Raw genomic sequence first — 20154 nt, 5'->3', positions numbered from 1 at the left:
TTGAAGATTTTTTAATTCATTTATTACCAGTGCACAAGAGAAGTAACTACCAATAAAAACTCAGAAGATATACAGTATTTTTTTACATGTGGTCAAAAGTAATTAGAATATCACAAGACCATGAAAGTAATATTTCCAATTACAAATGAGAATTAATGTTAGAATTGCAATGGAACAAGACAAAAAGCCTTAGAAGCAGTTCCAGAGCACAAGGCAGATCCCCTTTAGTTTGCACAATGATAAAGGTAATTGACAATCTTTGTGACTATTGAGACAATGTTACAATGCAAGTTTCTGTACAGTTTGATGTAAAGAGATAACCAGAACAGTAATTCTAGTATATTTTAACTGAACTTGCTTAAGCATTTTTGCTGAGATGGTTACCAAAGATGCTGGAAGATTCTACACCAAAAACATGTTAATTTTTTTCCCAGCTTTTTTGCATTACTTATAATCTCAGTCTATTGCAATGTGTAAATCTCTAGAAATTAGCTGTATCCATTGTATATATTGTGTTTATATTTTATACAAATTAAAGCAAAAAATGTTAATTACTCAGGTGGTATAAATCTTATAGCATTTTGCTAGCAAAAAACAAAACAACATGCCAAAATCACAGTAAGCAGTATTGGTACCCAAAAATCATAGCTTCAATTAATCTGTTTCATTTTTAATTCGAATTCTACATAAATTACTACTGAAAGCTAATGTTTAAGTAGTAAATAAATTGGACAGTTGTAGGTCTAACAAAACCTGTTCACCCAACTGTGAAAGCTGATAGTGAAAAAAAAAAAATCACAAATAATGCAGAACAAAAGAAGTGTGATGCATGCAACTGAGTGAAAACTACTGCACTCCACCTTAAAATGCATCAGTTTTGTTATAACAAGACAATCCCCATAGTCAGAATGAAATAAAGCAAATATCTTAAAGATTTAAGAGCTGTTATCAAAAATAAATTACATTTTTTCAAGTTAAAGAAACACTGCTATGAAGGCTGAGAGCCAAGCAGCCTTTCAATGGCTGCATTGATGTCTCCTCCTGTTGCTATTAGCGCTTGTAAGTTTGCTTCACGGTTCAGAAAGCCCATTGCACTCAGCTGCTCCAGTTGTTGCTGAAATCGAACTTCTGGATTTTGTAACTGCTAAGAATAAGATCTCAAGCTATAAAAGCACAATACACATTTAGCAAAGTACAAGATTTAAACATAGTCCGTTCTGCTCCACTCTGTCTTTACTGATTTCTGATGATTTGTTTTTCAAGATTCAAAAACTACGCTATGATATAAATTCAATTCACAATTGAATTATTTTTTTTAAACAAGTCAGAGCAGCTTCAAATTTTAAGAGTACATCCATTCACATGACATTATTGAACTACAGGGAAAGCTGCTTGTTTGATTAAAAAAAGGATTAAAATTAAATTGGCTAAATTTATGTCCCATGAACAGTTTCTTACAAATGAGTATGGGTATTTTTTTTAATGAAATAGACTTCAACCTAGTAATGTGGAACAGTAAGGATTATGATGATGTCACTGCCTGCAATAGTGAATGTCATAGGCTCCTTTTCCTTGACATGAAAATCACCTCTTTCTTAATGCTCCAAATATTCATTGCCTAAAATTACCTAAATTCTAACAGTTTGAAAGCTTCAGCCCACTGTAAACTGACAGCTGTGCTTTATGGGATGACCCCGCTCACACAAACTCATGCAAAATTCTGCATTATTTCAATGGTGTGATCTTCATTTCAGAGGCATTTTTGAATCAGAACAATTCTAGGAAAATAATATGCTAGAGTAATACCAAGAAGTCACTTTTTGAAACCAATGAGTTGATCTAGATATCAACACAAAACCTGTGCAGCTACTGCTAATTTTCCCTTTGTTCAAGTTCAACAGTTTCATATATCAAGAAATTACTACCAGTATTTAAAATTTTCATATGTTTTCAAATCAAGACAATGTAATGACATGACCTGGAATTTAGGAATTGCCACCCACCTGCTTCCCCCAGGCAAAAATAAACAGAATGTTAACTCAGTAGTGTAAGACTTGACAGCATAAGAACGGAAAAGGTGTGAGAATATGTTTTCCTACAGTGACATTTTCTCATGGTTAGATAACAACGGGAAAAAAGTCTGTCAGATCAGCGAGTGAACTAATTCACTCTGTGGCAGCAGAGGAGGAAGCAGCAGGACTGCCCCACCACCAGCAGTCTGCCATTACACTGGGTACATACCACAGTGGCAGGGTGCTGTTTCACACAGCACTCTCGAGACTTAACAGCACGTCTCCGTTAAAGCTGGTCCTGCTCACCACCCTACAACTACTGGCAAAGCTGTGACCTTCGCTAAACTTCTGGAACTCTCTAGAAACCCTTAATCCCACTTAGTGTGGTAACAACAGGCACTGCAGTCTGGACCTACAGAATGTCAGTGAAGCCACACACCAAAGGGTCTAAGTAAGTAGAGTGTGGCTATGCCAAAGTGTGGGACAGCAGCTTAAGTCATAGCTAGAAAGTAACAGCAATAGAGCCAAAAGCACAGCAGTAACAGCGTTGAATGTGCTTAAGCCTTTCTCTTGCCTGAGCCCATGCTTCACTTGTCAGTGAACCTTATCACCTCATTCTGCCTCAATCTTTCCAAGCATTTCAGAAATTCAGGGGTATGAAGATAAGCACATAAAAATCAACTGCGCAGAGGATGCTTCTCCACAAAATTTTTTCCAGCATACGCTTGCACAGCTGCAACAGCACTTTTAAGCCTCCTCTGCTCTACTTTAGTGAGAAATATCCAGGGAGCTCTCCCCTCAACTATCAGCTCCCTTTCTAGTACTTTACAATGAAAAAATAAAGCAAGAATTAAAGAACTGTAGAATATAGTGATGTACTTTACCTGAGCATTTGCACCAGCAAGTGCCTGCAACATCTGCTGGACAAACTGCTGATGAACAGGTTCAGCAGTTCCTGATGCTGGACTTGTATTTTCACTGGGAACAGAACTAGGTACAGTGGACCCTGTTGGAGCTCCAGTGCTTCCCAATCCACCTAAACCAGGATTGAATCTGCATAAATGACAGAAAAAGAAATACACCATTTAAACAATAAATATTAGCTTGCCTCTCCTCATCTATTTAATTACTGAGTGAAAATCCTGTCATAAAGTAGGTGACAATTTAACTAAAGTACTAAGACAAAGACCAGAGTCATCCTTGTTTAAAAGTACATGGCAGGCAAAAATGGAACAGATTTTAAAATGAATTTACTTAAACTAAAAAAGGCAGGAGGAAGAGTCTTTAATAAAACCTGTGTAAGCCTCTATGTGTAAAAAGAATGACAACATAACACAAGAGAAAAGTTAATGTCTAAATTTGTAAGACCAATTCTTACCCTGGTATAAGCCCCGGTGCTTCTGTTGCTAGTGTTTGCAAGCCCTGCTGAATCTGCAGCAAAGCCTGCATTGCTCTAGGGTTTGACATAGCTGATAATGTGTCAGGATTCTGCATCTATGAAAAGGAGAGAAAACTCTTAATCATATGAAGATGTTCAAAGTTAATATTTACCACTAGATGTTTAATAGAGTCCAACAATTTCAGAACTTGTTTTTCAAGTTTATCTTTGCATATTTACATTAAATCCTTCAGGTTTTTGTTGGGTGTTTTTGTTGTTGCTGCAGTGTTTGTTTGTTTGGTTGGTTTTGTTTTTTGTTTTTTATTTTTTGGTGAAAAGTTTTATAGAACATGATCAATGAACTCTCTAGGTGTGGACAAAGCCTTTCAAATAAGTACACAGGAAAAATATTTTTCATTATCTCTTCTAGCAGATTCTTTCATCTTTCAAAGCATGGGACCGTATTAGTCCAACACCATTCCAGAATTAATCTCCTATATCATAGTACTGGTAAGCAACAACACTGAACACAATGAAACTTAGCCAATAGATACCTAAGAAAAAGTTATACAATATTTATTTTTCATAACTAAATTTAGATCACATCAGTTTGAGCATGACTAGTTGTGCATGTCTTCATGTCTGTAGTGCCCTCACACTGCAGAGAAACACAAATACACTGCAAAACATACTAGCAAGCAAACTTACAGGATTCAAAGGCTCTCATTCTACTGTGACTTCAATTAAAAACTGGCTTTCACACCCACAGATAATTGAAAAGGTAAATCCTTTTCATTTCTGAAATTACAGATCCAAAACCAAAACTAATGGCCTATGCCCACCTCTGCTTAGAGAGATGTCACAGCTAAGTAAAAATCATGTGTTTCAGTCACAACATAGTCTTGGTAGCCAGACCTACTTCAAGTAGCGAACAGGTTTACTGTATCTTAGCAGACTTCACTGGGCAACTAGACCATATTCCTTCTGCTGCAAAAACGTTTTTGATTCACACAGAAACACACAGAGCAGAATTGCAGAATACGAAATGAAGAACTCTGGTCTGGAATACGGGTGCATAACTAGACTTAAGCATGGCAAGTTATTAATTCTCTCCATTTATCTCTCGGATTTTCACCTTTCTGATACCTAAAAGTCAGAGAATAACTAAATATATAGCTGGTAAAATTCACCCAAATTTTAAAGAGGAAAACATTTTGGGTTCTCCAAAGAAAGCTACTGCAATTACTTTAAGAAAACATTTAAATCACAACTTACTGTCCAATATTTGGAGTTGTTTTACAGGAATGGCAGCCCAACAATTCTCAGAACGCTTAGGTGACCTGGATCTTATCTCTATTAATGTTATTAATTCATGGAATTCCAGCTGTTAAGTAGCAGCAATCCTTGGTAAGACTTGTATAAAAGCTGCAGATGCAGTCGCTCACAGATGAGTTTTCCTAGCTCTGCTGGGCAACTGCCCTTTATTGCAAAAGACGCTTTCCAGTATGTAGAAGAACATGAAACAGTTTTGGCCACTCAAGCCCCTAATACACATGCCAGTAGATAAGCAAGGAAGTATGAGCTGCAATATTGTCAACATTCTGAGAATACCCGGATACTCCTCCACTTCACCTGCTCATGCTGCTGATCACCTGACCTAACATAGTGAATAAAATGGAGAACTAGCTGTGCAGATAAACCCCAAGGTGAAACTGACAGAGACACCCAAAGGAAACAAATTATTCCTAATGTGCCTTCATTAATTACCATTTATTCACAGATTTCAAAACACACATGCTCTTCAGATGTTACTGAGTCATCACAAAGAAGTGGGATTATGAAACACTACAGCTATTCATGTGCTTGAATCAATTTTAACAGTTTCTTCTGAATAGAGAACTTGCTACTGTAATTCATGTATGTGTTAATTATTTTGCTCAAAACTGCCTGTGTGCAATCAGATCTTGGCAACACATATTTTAGTCTGATTTGCAAGGACTTCCTAATTATGGAACTCAGGCAGTAGATGAAGTTTTCAATTTGTAAAAAAATAATTTAAAAAGCTTTAAAAAAAAGTCTTGCTTGCTCCTGTATAGGGAAGCCAGTACTACTCTACACACTGCAGCAGCTAGAATCAAGCAGATACCTGGGCTGCAAGCACAGTGTTGTTAGGGGGGGTAAATTGGTGGTAGAGCAATCTTTACAGGCAAAAAAACTTCAGAAGTCACTTCTTCTGAATTAGTTAATGACTTGGGTCTTTCAGGGGATGCTGTTAAGAACTGCTTACCCAAATACTTAAGGCACATTTGAAGAGGTATGAGAAAAGCATAGTGGAATTTTATTATGGTAGTGGGAAAAGTACTAAGCTTTTTATTTGCAAAACAAATCATGTCACAAACAGGTGATCTCTGACTGGTGCACAGCAAGGCAACTATTTCTTCTAAACAAAGAAACAAGAGCATATCTAGGCAGTTGTGCTAGCAACATTTAAGAATACCCACTAAAGGTCAGGTTTACCTTTTGAAAGGCATAGAGACACAAAGAAAGAATTTATTAGTAAGGGATAACCTAACCTGTTGTCTAAAGCTAATGAAAATATATTACAGAATCTAGCTTTTAGCCAAATCAAAGAAAGCATCAGTTTATTGAAAATACTGTTGACTTGCAGACTTTTATTAACAGCTAATATTTAATCTTACTTGCTGAAGGAAAGTAGGAAGTTGTTGTCTCATTTGTTCCTGAAGTTGAGGATTTCCAGCAAATAAAGGATTATTCAACATCATCTATTAGACAAAAATATGTAACTTCAAAGATCATGCAGTAAAAAAACACAGGGGCTTTTAAGACAACTTCTTACACAGTCTCTGAAAACAGACTCACAGAATAATAATCTATCCTTTTTGCCAAAACTTTTTATGAACCAATAGCCTGAACACATTGCAGGGGTTATTTTTAAATTTTAAAGGGGGGTGGGCAGGCACTGTTGTCGTTGGTTTGGTTTTGTTTGGTTGGGTTTTTTTTGTCTTTTAAGTAAATGAATTGCCAGATATCTGCAAAGACCATCTCGCTTATGTTGCAATAAAGTCTTTTTCTGCTCACTACAGATCTAAGTGATAGTTTCCCCAGGAGTATCACTTGAAGTCAAGGATATTTTCTCAGTGAATATTTAATAAAGAAAAGATAACATCATTTTAATCTCAGTTCAGTATCTGACTTTGGATATTACTACTTTAAGCAAAATTTGAGAGCACTTCTATGATACCATTCATAGAACAGCGTCTGCACTTTTACAGTGAGTCACAAAAGACGTTAAAACCAGAATAATGCCTAGATTTGGCACCAGCTCACCTCCCTTCCCTTCTCTCAGGCTACCAGGGCTATTTACTTACTGGAAGATCTACGTTAATTTACAACCAAAACATTTTTTGTCTAACTCATTCTCATGCTGAGTCACAAGCTTAGGGCTGTAGAAAACATACACAAACTTAAAAGTTATTTTAGAAGCATGCCTGGCATGATGTTCAAATAAAAACTGAAGCAGCTCACTACAACAAATCATTAAATTTAAGTAGGCAATAATTTCAGTGAGTTAGGCGTTAACATTAAAAACTGGGCCATTCACCACAGACAACTTGAGATGTCAGCACAAGTGAAACTGTACCATAGATTGAACTTTGGTTTCTTTGCTTCATTGCACACATTACTACATCAAATGCATTTACCTGCACTGCAAGATCAGGATTCTGGCTTAATGACTGCATCATGCTTCTCATATAGGGTGCAGACAACATGTTCTGCATAAGTTGTGGGTTCTCTGTTATCTGCTGTAATAAGCTCTGCATTCCTGGCGTATTGAACATACCAGCTTAAAAAAAGTAAAAGGACACTTCAATAAACATCCTTACTATCATGAGACAAATTAGACTCCCTAAACTCAAGGTGTAACCACTTCATTTTTAAGAGTTTTAGCACTTTAAATACAACTCAGTGTGGTTCTGCTTACATAGATGCATCTACCTTAAAAGTTAAGACTGAGGCTGTATCCAAACAAGCAGTTCCACGAAGTATCTACACTATAGCTGTCTCCACATTTGCCTCCAAACAGAAAAGATTAATTTGAAGATTCCCTAACTTTGTTACTTTAAGGCAGTACACAAGTACTGTTATCATTCATCGTTTACTTTTTCAAGTTTGTTTTTCTACAGAGGACTTTGATACTAGTCAAGTGTTCTACGTAAGTTAATATTATAGCAATAAAAACGTGAAATCAAAAACTCGTACTAACGAAAGAATCATTTCAGCAAACTGCTAAGTATGTGTAAATATATACAATTGCAACAATAGACATACCTCCTAGTCCAGGTCCCAAATTTGGTGCAGTTGAGCTCTGCCCCGTACTGTCAGAGGTGCTATTTCCAGCACTACTACTGTTACCGCTCTCACCAGTGGTGTTGGTGTTTGTTGTGGAAGTCTGCGAGCTGGACTGAGGAGCCCAGGGATTTGGTAGAGGATCTCTATTTTCTGTTCGAGATGGCTGACTGTCCCCTCCTGTTGATGCATTGCTTACTAAAGAAGCAAATGGGTTACCTCCAAACTACAGAGAAAGGAAAAACATCTCATGTACTAAAGCAAATAATTTTTAAGTCTCCTATAAACATCAAGCTACCCTTCCGAAATTACACATGAAGACAAATGTTCATGGCTCTTGATCAGTTATACTGACCGTCCTACAGTAATTTATTGTAAATATTCTGCAAATACACCAACACTGAGAAATACTAGCACCTCCAAAAAAATTAAATCACATTTCTTTTCAAAAGCAGTGTTGCTACTACACTGGTATTTTGACTGCAGTAAGATCATATAATATCATACTTGTTTTCAAGTTCAAAGCCTTTTCTTCCCATGTTAGGTTCCAAGTTACTGAACACAACCTTCAAATTCTGAGATCCAGGAAAATTTAAGGCAAAGAATTAAAGGAATTCAAATTTAAGAGAAAAGGAAAATCATTAGCTTCTCAAACACACAAAGCCACATTTGTATTTCTTTAAGCTTAGAAGAGCACACAATTTTTAACGATCTTTCCTCTCAAGAGTAAGAGGCCACATAGTGACTTAAAGCTACAATACATGTTTTGTCAAGTACACATTTGGAAACGTACATTACTTACATGCTTTTTTTTTTAAAAAAATATTTACTTTCACTGGCATTTACAATCTTTTCTCACCTGTTCCTGTGCTGCATTCAACATTGGCTCCTGAATATCTGTATACATACGGCGCAAGGCATTGTATCCACCTGGTATACTTTCAAGGTTGCTCAAGGCTCGGTCTTGGTTTCGCATCATTTCCTGCATCATTGCAGGGTTTCTAGCAAGTTCTAGTGTCTAGGGAAATGGAACATTAATAAGAAATCCATTCTAAAGTGAAAACATCAGCATTTGGTAACATCTCGGTTCCCTCTGTCTAACCCAGTTTCAAATTATGACTAAAGTCAATTAAAGATGTCAGCTTAGTGGGAGTCAACTGTATTAGATATTTAGCCAGCATTCTACCACAACTGTTAATATGCTGGCTGGGTCAGGAAGCACTGCCTAAACGGAAGAAAAACCTCAAACGAACTATTCTTTCTTCATCTTCTCAACACAATATACTCCTATCATTTTTAACATCATTACAACGGACAGTCTACAATACGAACTTAAAAATAAATATCTATATTTTTCGATACCTTCTGCCACACAGCGTATGTGACATACCATCTAATTTTAAAAGCACTCAGAAGTACCTACAGTTAAATAAAATTAAGATGTGTGGTATTTTTGATTACTATTACTTTCTGTAAACTCATTGTTGGCTAAACAACAGAAGTTTTCAAGTAAACACAGGGATATCCAGCTCTAACTTCAGAATATGTGATTACACAGTCTTCAATGTCTTTCAAAACTATACTGCAGATTTTCTGAATTGGACATTAACAACTAGAAATACAATCATCAGTTGCCTACAAGCAATCTTTTATGGATTTTCTAACAAGCCTAAATACTTTGAAGATGTTTAAACACTCAACTAAGCACGTCAAATTCCTGCTCTGTTGTTCACAATTACAGTATAATTGAAGGTCACGAACTTACAGAGTTCTTTCTACATTACCTGTCTCATAATATCCGGATTATTCAGCATGTGGCTGATTTCTGGATTTCTTTGTATCAGTTGCTGCATTTGAGGATTAGCCATAATCAACTGCCTCATCAGGTCAGGATTTGAAAGCATGCTCTGAACAAATGGATTTTCCATTATCTGAACCATCATTTCTGGGTTGGACATAAGTTGCCGTTGCATCTGACTTTGCAGTTCTGAAAAGTTTGATGTATTTAAGCCCAGGCTACTCAGACCCGCCAAACCTCCAAGGCCACCTTTAAGGGGATGAAAAAATATAATTGAACTTTCAGCTTCTAGTATACTTCTAAACACCTTGAAGTTCTTTCTAAATGCAAAGTAATTGAGCATATCCCATGCTTCAAAATAATGAAAACTCTACCTTCGCAAGGTTGTTAAGGAGTTATCCACTAAGAGTTTGCTTTTTTAAATAACAAGACATGTAACTAAAAATCCAACAAACTGCATCTGAAATGTAACTTGACACAATTCTAATAGTTTTTCTCTCATTTTCCACAGCTAAGATACAAGGAATGTCTGAGTTTTGGGACCTCAGGTTCTGCCCACCCCCAACACTTTCCAAAGCATTTATTGATCTCCTCTTGGTTTGACTATAGCCAAGAGAGATCTCTCAATGTGACTCTTATTCCCTATTCTAATTAATATTAGAGCTGCTCTTATTACTAAGGCATCAAGAACTAATAATGCCTCAAACTTGCTTCCTCTGCTGAGCCCAAACAAAAATTTTCAGGTGCTAGTCAGTCTGAAGAACTGTTTACACCTAAAAAAGCAATTGCTTACAAAAAAAGCAATGGTTAGCTTTCCAATTCTACCTCTCCCGACCCCAGGAAAGCAAATGAGATGAAGAACAATGAAGCAATAACTCCACTGTGATTATGGAAATAGATAGCATTTTTAAGTCAATAGATTGCAACCTATTTATTCATAAAAGAGAAAATAGATAATGCTATCAGACTTGGAATCTCAGAAATACTGAATTGTAAGATTAGCAGCAATTTTATTACTTCTATTCCAGATCTTGGCTTCATGTTACAGATCCAACTTCATCAATACTTTCCTCACAGCAATTCAGATGCACTTTTAAGAGCACAAGGACACTGGAAGGAGTTTCATCACCCATAGCGCCAGAATATACTATCAGTGGCACCTTACTACTGAAGGTGGAACAGCACAAGTCTGAAGTTCTGCATATAAAATTAAGGAAACAACTGACAAACTACTTGTCTTCTACAACCAACACCACAGATATCTGGGTGGTGCAGTTGTAGGCTTTTTTTGTTTGTTGGGTTTTTGTTAGTTTGGGTTTTTTGTGTGTGTGTGCCTTGTTTTTTATTAAGTTCTGTCTATATTAGAATAAAGCTTCAGGGACAATTACCTGAATCCAAGGGAACACACCCACCATGCTACCTAACAAATATCCTTACCCAAGCCAAAAGGGTTACTATTTGTTGAAGCTGATGTTGAGGTACTACTGCTTGATATTGATGTGGTAGCAGTACTCCCAGTGGTGCTCGTTTGTTGAGCAGCATGGTCTTGTGATCTAGAGAAACAAGTTTAAAAAGTTAGTTTAAATAATGCCATTAAAGACAAAAATAGTGTCATACTTGAGAATCTTAATTTGCATTTTGTTTATTTCTCAAAAATCACACTTATTATCTCTAGATGACTTCCTGTAACAACAAAAACAAATAAACAAAGCCAACTACAACAAAATGTTTCTCAGACATCTATATTATCTTCAGTTTTTCAGAACAGCAGTTTGAAACATTAAGAAAAAGGATGAACACCACTGCAGCTACTACCACCTTCTTGCACTACCCCGTGATGACCACCAGTGAACTGTTTCCTCTGTCCTTACCTTGCTTTAAGGATCCTTGCCTTGTTCTACTGTAGTCCAATACTACTTAAAGCCTAGGGCTTAAATAAATGAAGCCTAGCAAGATTTAACGACAGATTTATTTAATACCACATCTTTAACAGGATGCTTTACTGAATGTGAAATTCAGTTAATGTCTTACAAATATCAGAATTTCAATAACCTTTAAGATTTCAAGAAAAGGGTAAAAACACAGTTACACAAAGTTAAAAACAGCATTATTGAGATCAAAGAACTGAGCTTGTGTAAAGCTAACCTGGTCTCTATTTAAAAGAAAAGACATTAGTTTGAAGCCCAAATCAGTTCTCCAGGCTCGTCAAACAATCAATATCATAAGTGCTTATATTTGCAGAATACAGCATAAAAAAAAACTTGTAGAAACTATGAACTCAGATCCCACACAAAGATTTGTGGATTCAACAGTTGTGCTGACTTGACTGAAAGTGAGTTGATTTTATTCATGCAGTTAGAAATCTTCCTTTTTCATAGCTAGCATGGTCCTTTATGGACTTTTTTTGAGAACAAGAAATAACACCCCAGAACAGATTTAATGTTTTTAATTGCTCTGGTTTGAGAGCCAAGGATGTTCTGAGCTCTCTGCCCACAGACGTGAGGCAGCTGGCAAGGTGGGCATGGATGGGTCAGACCTTGATTGACATCCAGACTGATCAATAAGAATATTCCATGCCATTGGCATCATGCTACATATGTAGGGAGAGTCAGGATTTTCTGACTAGTGGGACAGAGACACATTCTGGTTCCTGCTCTGTTTTGGTGGAGTTCTGTTTGGGAGTTTCTGTGGTTTGGCCTTTTGCCATCCTGCCGTTTTGCAGAGGCCTCTGGGGCTTCCTGCCTTTTTCTTTCTTCTCTCTCCGGGATTGGCCGTTGGGACCAGGTGCTGCTTCCTGGGACTGGCTGCTCAGTACAAATGAACTCCATGGGGAATTGCATTGAGTATCTTTTATATTCTATTTCCATTTTATATTATTATTAGTAGTATGTTAGTGTTGTTATTTTATTAAACTGTGTTTATCTCAATCCAAGTTTCTCCCTTCCCTTTAGATTCTCTTCCCTGTTCAGGGGTGGTGTGGTTGGGGAGTGAGCAAGCAGCTATCATGGTTATATTGCTAGCTTGAGTTAAACCATGACAGCATCTGGGGTGGTCTGGGGGAGGTCCTAAGGGGGTTTTGGGGGATCTGGGGTCCCAAGAGGCTTTTGGGGTCCCTAAAGGGGTTCTAGAGGGTTCTAAGGAGGTTTTGGGGGGTCTGGGGTCCCAAAGGGGGATCTGGGAGTTCTAAGGGGGTTTTGGGGTCCCTAAGGGGGTTTTGGGGGTCTGGGGTCCCAAAGGGGTTTTGGAGGGTTCTGGGGGGTCCCTAAGGGGGATTTTGGGGGTTCAAGTTCCATACATTAGTTCATTTCAGAGTACCTTTCAGCTATAGTAAAATTCTCTGCTTGTTCCACTAATGTAGAGACTGGAGAAAAAAAAAAAAAAAAACACAAAAAAACAACAAGCAAACCAATCAACCCCAAACAAACAAAACCAACAACAACAACAGAAACAAGCCCAAGAGATGCCTCTTATCTAGAGGCTTCCCTGAGGTTTTTAAGAGTTCTCTGACTCCAGGCAAAACATAATCTACCAAAGCCACAGACAGAAACCAAAGGAAAAATTAAGCACTTCACACACTTTTAAAAATTCTTTCACCAAATAATCAACATTGCTTGTAAGTAGCGCATCTACTCATGTACTCTGCTGATTTGACCAGCATTCTTGTAAATAGGGAAATAAAACATGGTATGCCAAGTCATGATGGTATATGGTACCATGGGACCAAACTGCCTCATTCAAGATCTTACTGATGTTCTGGATGTGAAGGAGAAGAAATACATTTGAGTCCACAAGATCTAACAGTTCTTCTAAAACTTAAGTCCGTATTATTCCTATTACTTTAGTTTTGTGTATTTTAATTTGTATTCCTCTTTTGTTCACTTTCAGGTCTACCAAAACACGCAAAGATTCTGATGAATAAAAACCAGTTCTAGAGGAAACCTTCCACTAACAATCCAGGAAAAGGAATACCTGAATACTTGGTTTTGACATAAGCTGCCCTGAGACAAGGCATCAGGTTAAACTCTCAGCTCCTGAGAAGAACAAGCATTAATATTCTGTAACATTAATAGCAACTGCACACTTTGAACATGAGATGACTGCCATTAGCTAAGCAGCTGTAACTTCAATAAGAAATATTATAGACCATATACTGACTGTAAATCTTCTGTGAGAGATATTTGGTTTCCTTTGGTCTAGGAAAAAACACATAAATCTTTGTTCTGTAAGCAAAAGGAAAATAAGCAGCATAAAACCCTATTCGTTTTTTCAACTGAGAAACTATTTTGAGAAGCAACTGTACCTCTTCACATAGTAGACAAAGGTTCTCAAAGCAAGACAGAAAAGTAGAATAAACTAAAAACCTTCAGCTCATGGTGCTTCTATGGAAACTGGGGGTATATAACCTCAAGAAAACAGTTTGAGTGCCCAGTTTGTCAGTCTCAAGTCTTTATATCCACTTTGCCATTACGTTTCCTCCTGTTGCTTGTGAAAAATTATAGGTGTTGACTTTGAATTTCGTATTCAGAAATACAAGGCATCTTCGCTGCCCATTGATAATCACTCATTGCTAGTCTGACACTGCATAGGCCAGGTCAGAAGATTACACTGAAAGCCCATATCATTCTGGAAAATGTAGCACATAGTAATAAAATGATCTTTTTTCATCAAGGTTTGTTTGGGATGTATGAGGATTCCTGTTTAAATGTTACACATCTGATACTGTTTAGAAGGGAAAAGATCATATTCGGGTTGTGGGAAACTCCAGCGGGTCTGTGGAATCCTTGACAGAGAATATGGGAATAAAGATCAGCCTTGAGGATATTAAGGTTTACCCTTGAGAAGGATGGGAGTAAAGGAGTATCCGGAGATATTAAGCTGTAACCGTGAGAGAGAAGGGAGTACAAGAGTAACATGGATGATAACAAAATTAGCTTATGAGATGCTACTGCTGTAACTTGTAATCAATAGTGAAGAGACACATGAATTGGTAGAATTGTATAAAAATACACTTGCAGTAATAAATAGCATCTAGTACTTTCATCCTGGAAGAACTTGGTCCATGTCTTGGTCTAGTTTTAGAAAAGAACTTTTGTTTATTCAGGTATATGGCAGCAACAATAGCAGCAACTGTTAACAGGAAAGTAAATGGCAAAGCATAAAGCATCTGGGAGCAATCTGATCTTGATACTCATGGCTGAAAATCAGCACTTGGTGGGCCACATCAGCAGGCTCTAAGTCTTTCCTTCTGGGTCAAGCACAAAATCCAGGTATTTTAGTGAGAAGGTTATTGAGGTGGTTTAGGACAATGTTATACCTTTTCAAAAGTGATTTTCATTGTGCTGGCAATTCTCCTTAGCAGGTCTTATGAGCATATTTTTAGTTTATTTGAGCAAAGTTAGCAAGTGTTATTTGAAGATAGTGTAGGTACATGCGAAGAGTCTGTAGTTTTTTGTTTGTACTTCCTTGTTGGAGACATGATTAAAACATTCTGAAAATAACAGTAATACACTCTTGTAAAGCTATTTTAAAAAAGCAGGAGAGAGGAGAGACATGGATTGCAATTCTGATAGGACCAACACAGGGATATCAAAAATTCTCCAAAAGCCATAAATGTGGCATTATGCATGGGTGCTCCTTTGGCCAAAAGCAAAGCACAAAGAAGGTATCCGAGACTAGCACTGGTATTTCACTACGAGTCATTATTACAGGTCCAATCTATGAACCCTCTGAAGACTATGCAAGTCAAAAGCACCCTGCTATCATTATTTATGAAGCCTTTCTGCCACAAAGCAAAAAAGCAGAAGTTATGACAACAACAGAATACTACTTCAGATGCAAAAAGCACAAAACTGAAATATTAGCTAACACCGTATACAAGACTGTGATGGCTACTGGGCCTAAATTTCAGGCTATGGAGGCACAGAGCAGACAAGAGACACTTCTGCCAGTACAAGCAAAAGTGTTTTGGTAGAAGCAAGACTCCAGGACAGAGAAGATCATTCCCCCAGGATATGAGCATGGAATCGAAGACATCCATTTCAACAGGTGCCTACATTTAATGCTACTAATGTCAACAAGTGCCTAAATTTAATGCGAACGCTACTACTAGGCCTCTGTGACTTTGTGAGGCTTGGAAAGGGAAAGTATATTTCCTGTTTCTAAGTTCTATGCTCTTTCGTTTATCATAGGACATTTTCCCACAGAAGGAGATCCTGACCACAAGCAGGAAAGATTGAGGTAAAAGAAGAGAAAGAACACCTTCAGTCTAGAACAACAAACATGTTATTGACTAAGCAAGCTAGATTAAATTGAGGGATAACATTACCCTACTCATCAAAAGGATTTTTTAGTTCAGACTTTTCCTTCTGAGCATTTCACAGAAATTAACAGGCACATGCCGTAGCTCAACTGATGAAACTTCTTCATCACAACATTAAAGTCATATCAGAAAAAAAAAAAAAAATCTTAAAGTCCAAGTCTCTCTGTTCAGCCAGATAAATTAGTCACACTAAAGCAGTTCTAATAATTTTCTTTCCTTGTTTTACCAAGACAGTAAGTAAGGATTCACTAAAAGTTTTCACACATTAAAAGAAAACTTCATAACATATATTGAGATTTGATAACTAAGAACTATGGAGCAAAGGCACAGCCAGCACTCAGCAACTAAAACCAAAAAGTTAAATAACAACAAAGCAAGAAAACATTAGAATTCATTAGAATTCAGAAACATTAACCAAATTAAAATGCAAGACAAAACAACAAAAAGAGCACTGTAACTAAGGAGCTGATTAAAGTGATTTAGTCAAATCTACGTTTGCCCAACAGAAAGCTGTCACATTAAGAATTCACAGTATTTTTAATTCTGAGAGGTAAATATAAGATATCACCCATCAGTAAGGTTACCTGTTTTGTGTTTTGATAACCAGGTGAACAGTGAGTCCATCATGAATTCCATGTTGAGACAAAGTATCTTGATCTTTTAAAATTTTTCCAGCAAATATCAACACAAGCTGATCAGTGTGAGACTTGAAACGCTTAGAGATTTCTTCCTTGAACTAAACAAAAAAGTTAATATACATTTATGTAAGTGAACACTGAACTGCATTTTAAAAAGTTATTTAAGGACAAGTTCTTTTGTTCCTATAATGTATTACTCTACTTGCACTGCACATTCTACTTTACAATCTAGAAATACTTTATTAAATTTTCTCAACATTTTTTGTCCATAGGAAGATGGGAAATGGTTATTTCTTTTTCGTACAATAGAAATCAGAAGAGTTTCACATCTAGATCGCTAGTTACATAACTAGCAATAACAAAAATCTTATTCCACTTAAAGCCTACAGTGGCTTTAATCAAGCATGCTTCCATGACAATAAATATGTACTAGTATATATGCTACTTACTTATACACACATATATATACATTGTAAAATACACATATAACTACACACTAGTGAGTACACACTAATACATACACACATCACTGAAGCCATCCATTGCTGAAACACTGAGCATGCACTGTCACAAGTACAATAAATGTGTCTACACTTTTGCTGGAACTGAAGAGAGAAGTATCTTTTCAGACATTTTTGCTGCTTTGCATGTGTCAAAACCAGCATCCTTTCCACACAGGCAAAAGTGGCTGGCTCTGCTTTCTCATTCAACACATAACACAGCTACATGAAATGCACTTGTAGCCCAGGGCATGGGGAATAGCCACATTCTTCTGCTGACCAGGAAATTATACCCTCATTAAAACAACTGAACATGGAAGGCCACCTTCTTGCCTTCCTAGACAATAATAACCAGGTTATGCTTTGACTGAGTTCTATTATTCTCTACAAAAGTGATGTCACTGAAATTACAAAAAAAACAAAACAAAAAAAACCCCATAACAAACAAACAAAATCGCAAAACGTAAAAAAAAACCAACACAAAAACACCCACCAACAAAACACAAACAACATATCCAAGAAAAACACTAAGGAATGACTTAATTATCAGAAAGCCAGAAGCCAGACAAATTTATTCAACGTGACTAGTCAGTAGGCTAAGTATTTTAAAACGATTGCAGGCAGTTAGGAAGTCCTTCAGAACTTAAGTCTATTTAACACTTTAAAATTCAGTTGGCCATGCTACTTTAAAAAACATTCCAAACATCCTATGGAATTCTCACTCCATATAGGAAAATAAAATATTAATCTTGCAACTAGTTATTACTAATTACATTTTATAATAGGTAGGACTAAAATAGTGGAATCCTATTGTATCATGTTTTGAAGGTGAGTCTCCAGTTGAAAAAATTTATAGTGGATGGGGGGCGAGGAAAGGAGAGTCAGAGATAACAGAGGTAGAAAGTATCCATGTTTGGGTAGGAAGCTGGATTTCATTAGTTAAAAGTCTGCTCACACAGTTAGTTCCAGTTCTTGGGGAAACAACTTTGAAATTCCCCTTTATACTAGCAATATTCAGACTTGCAAGTATTCCAGAAAGTCACTCAGCCCATTCATTCCCAAAGCAGGTTACTTACCTGAGTTATTCCTGACACAGTTGCCAAGTCTGTTCTTCAAGGTCCTCTGTGACTTTTTTCCAAATAAACCTATTCCAGTGTTCCACTATCCTATATCTTTGTTGCCCTGACCACAATGGACAACACAAAGATTGTTGTTCTCTTTAGAATAAAGGGTTGCAGTAAGGCTAATCTTTCCTTGAGGGTTATGTTTTCTAATTATCATTCCCACCACTCTTTGGATTTTCAAATCCAATTACATTGTTTTGTAAGTGTGGTGCTCAAAACTGCCCAAAATATTCCATACCAGTTCTTATCTATACTTAGTGGAACAACAGGATAAACCTCACATCCTGCAAGCTATATTCCTATTTATAATAAAAAGCGAGAAATCCATGTGGGAAAATATCTGTGTAACAGTGCTGGAAAATATCCGTTTAACAGCTATAAACTTTAGACCCTTTTCTGTAGGGCATCCATTCAGGCAGTTGCTTCCTATTTTGCATTCTTCTGGTTAATTATTCTTAACACATATTCCAGAGTAATAGAAAAACAGCAGAAATACAATTTGGTACAAAGCTAATGCATAAGAATAAAGAAATACCATACTGTGCCAAATCAAAGAGTAATGTCATTTATCCAAACCCATTTATTATTGTATTTTCCATAATATGCTGTGACAGCAAGATCCACAACTTAATTCGCATCAGGAGGCTGTAGTGAAACAATATTCACAGGATCACAGAAAAGCTCGAATTGGAAGAGACTCATCAGGATCATTGAGCCCAAGTCCCTGCTCCTCACAGGACCACCTAAAATGAAGTCATATGACAAAGACCATTGTCCAGATGCTCCTTGAACTCTGACAGGCTTAGTGCCATGACCATTTCCCCGAGGAGCCTGTTCCAGTGCCTGACCACTCTATCAGTGAAGAACCTTTCCCTAATGTCCAATCTGAACACCTCCTGATGCAGCTTCATTCATTTCCTTGTGTCAGCAGAGAGAGGAGATCAGCACCTCCCCCTGTGCTGACCCCGTTGAGGAAGCTGTAGACTGATGAGATTTCTGTTCTCCAAGCTGAACAAGCCAAGTGACCTCAGCTGCTCCTTGTAAGTCTTGCCCTTGAGACCTTTCACCACCTTGGTCACTTGCCTCTGGACACCCTCTAATAATCTGATGGCTTTCTCCAAATCACTTCATCTTAAACCAAGCCCTGTCACACATTTCTGGAAGCTGCTATTTACCTATGAAGTCAAGGAAACAAAACACCATTTATGGAACATAACCAAACAGTATCTAGTATTACTAGTATACAGGCATCAAAGGCTATACACTTCCTTCTCCCTACGTGCATATAACACTATTTAAGTGACCTGCAAAAATGCTACAGTAAGACACGAATGCAACAACCAATGCACCGGAACTCCCAAAACAACCTCCACAGCAATGTTAAGTGCAAGATCCACATGCACAACAGATCTCTTTCCAGCCACCATAACAAAACTGTCAAGAATAATGCACTAATTTTGGCTGAGGTGTATTCATATAAAAAACCTGAGATGCCAAAAAAAGAGTCAGGTCTCTTTTATCAGCTTCACTTGCATTCAGCACAACCTTGGGACTTATGAAATGACAAGGTATAAGCAGAACCAAGCAAGTTTGACACTTCATTCCCAGAAGACTACCACATAAAACCTAAGTCATCATGCAAGACAGTGTGCAAATGAGTCTGCTGATTAGTATTAACATGCAAAGATACTATCAGTAACAGATTAGGTCTGCAAAATTTATTTTTTTTCTTAGGCACAGGGAAGAGAATCATCTATACCTATGTAAAACAGAATCCCAAAAACATTTTCAATACAAGTCAGTTTTTCTTTTTTTAACTGTCAGCATGTAACATGTTGCTTCTGGGGGAGGGAGGAAAAAAAAAAGTTTAATAAGTCAGATTTCAACATCACCTGATCTCTGCCAATACTGGAAGATGGTTAGCCTTAGGTCAGAGTTCAGCACAAGTCACTACAGTTGCACTGCAAAATAACGTCAAGGAGGGGAGAAGACTCTTTACCACCCATCTTCAGTATTC

The 20154-nt window shown here is 37.2% G+C and overlaps 1 protein-coding gene across 5 annotated transcripts in view; it reads right to left on the bottom strand.

The window, feature by feature from the left end:
- UBQLN1 (ubiquilin 1) overlaps positions 1–20154 on the bottom strand; it is a 26325-nt gene continuing 6171 nt past the window's right edge. Inside the window, exons 2-11 of one of the 5 annotated variants that reach the window (XM_065045893.1) lie at positions 16460–16611; positions 10994–11109; positions 9543–9805; positions 8618–8776; positions 7741–7984; positions 7113–7255; positions 6090–6173; positions 3391–3506; positions 2897–3065; positions 1–1163 (exon numbers count right to left, since the gene is read on the bottom strand). In XM_065045893.1, the coding sequence (XP_064901965.1) occupies positions 1071–1163; positions 2897–3065; positions 3391–3506; positions 6090–6173; positions 7113–7255; positions 7741–7984; positions 8618–8776; positions 9543–9805; positions 10994–11109; positions 16460–16611 (1539 nt within the window). In that variant the 3' untranslated portion in view covers positions 1–1070. The remainder of the gene's footprint in view (positions 1164–2896; positions 3066–3390; positions 3507–6089; positions 6174–7112; positions 7256–7740; positions 7985–8617; positions 8777–9542; positions 9806–10993; positions 11110–16459; positions 16612–20154) is intronic. The other 4 variants (XM_065045891.1, XM_065045892.1, XM_065045894.1 and 1 more) reach the window with 4 other exon arrangements.

Source organism: Columba livia, chromosome Z (assembly GCF_036013475.1).
Source record: "Columba livia isolate bColLiv1 breed racing homer chromosome Z, bColLiv1.pat.W.v2, whole genome shotgun sequence".
In the NCBI taxonomy this organism is placed as follows: domain Eukaryota; kingdom Metazoa; phylum Chordata; class Aves; order Columbiformes; family Columbidae; genus Columba; species Columba livia.
Note: the sequence above shows the minus strand (reverse complement) of the source record. Positions and strands in the feature narration are given on the sequence as shown.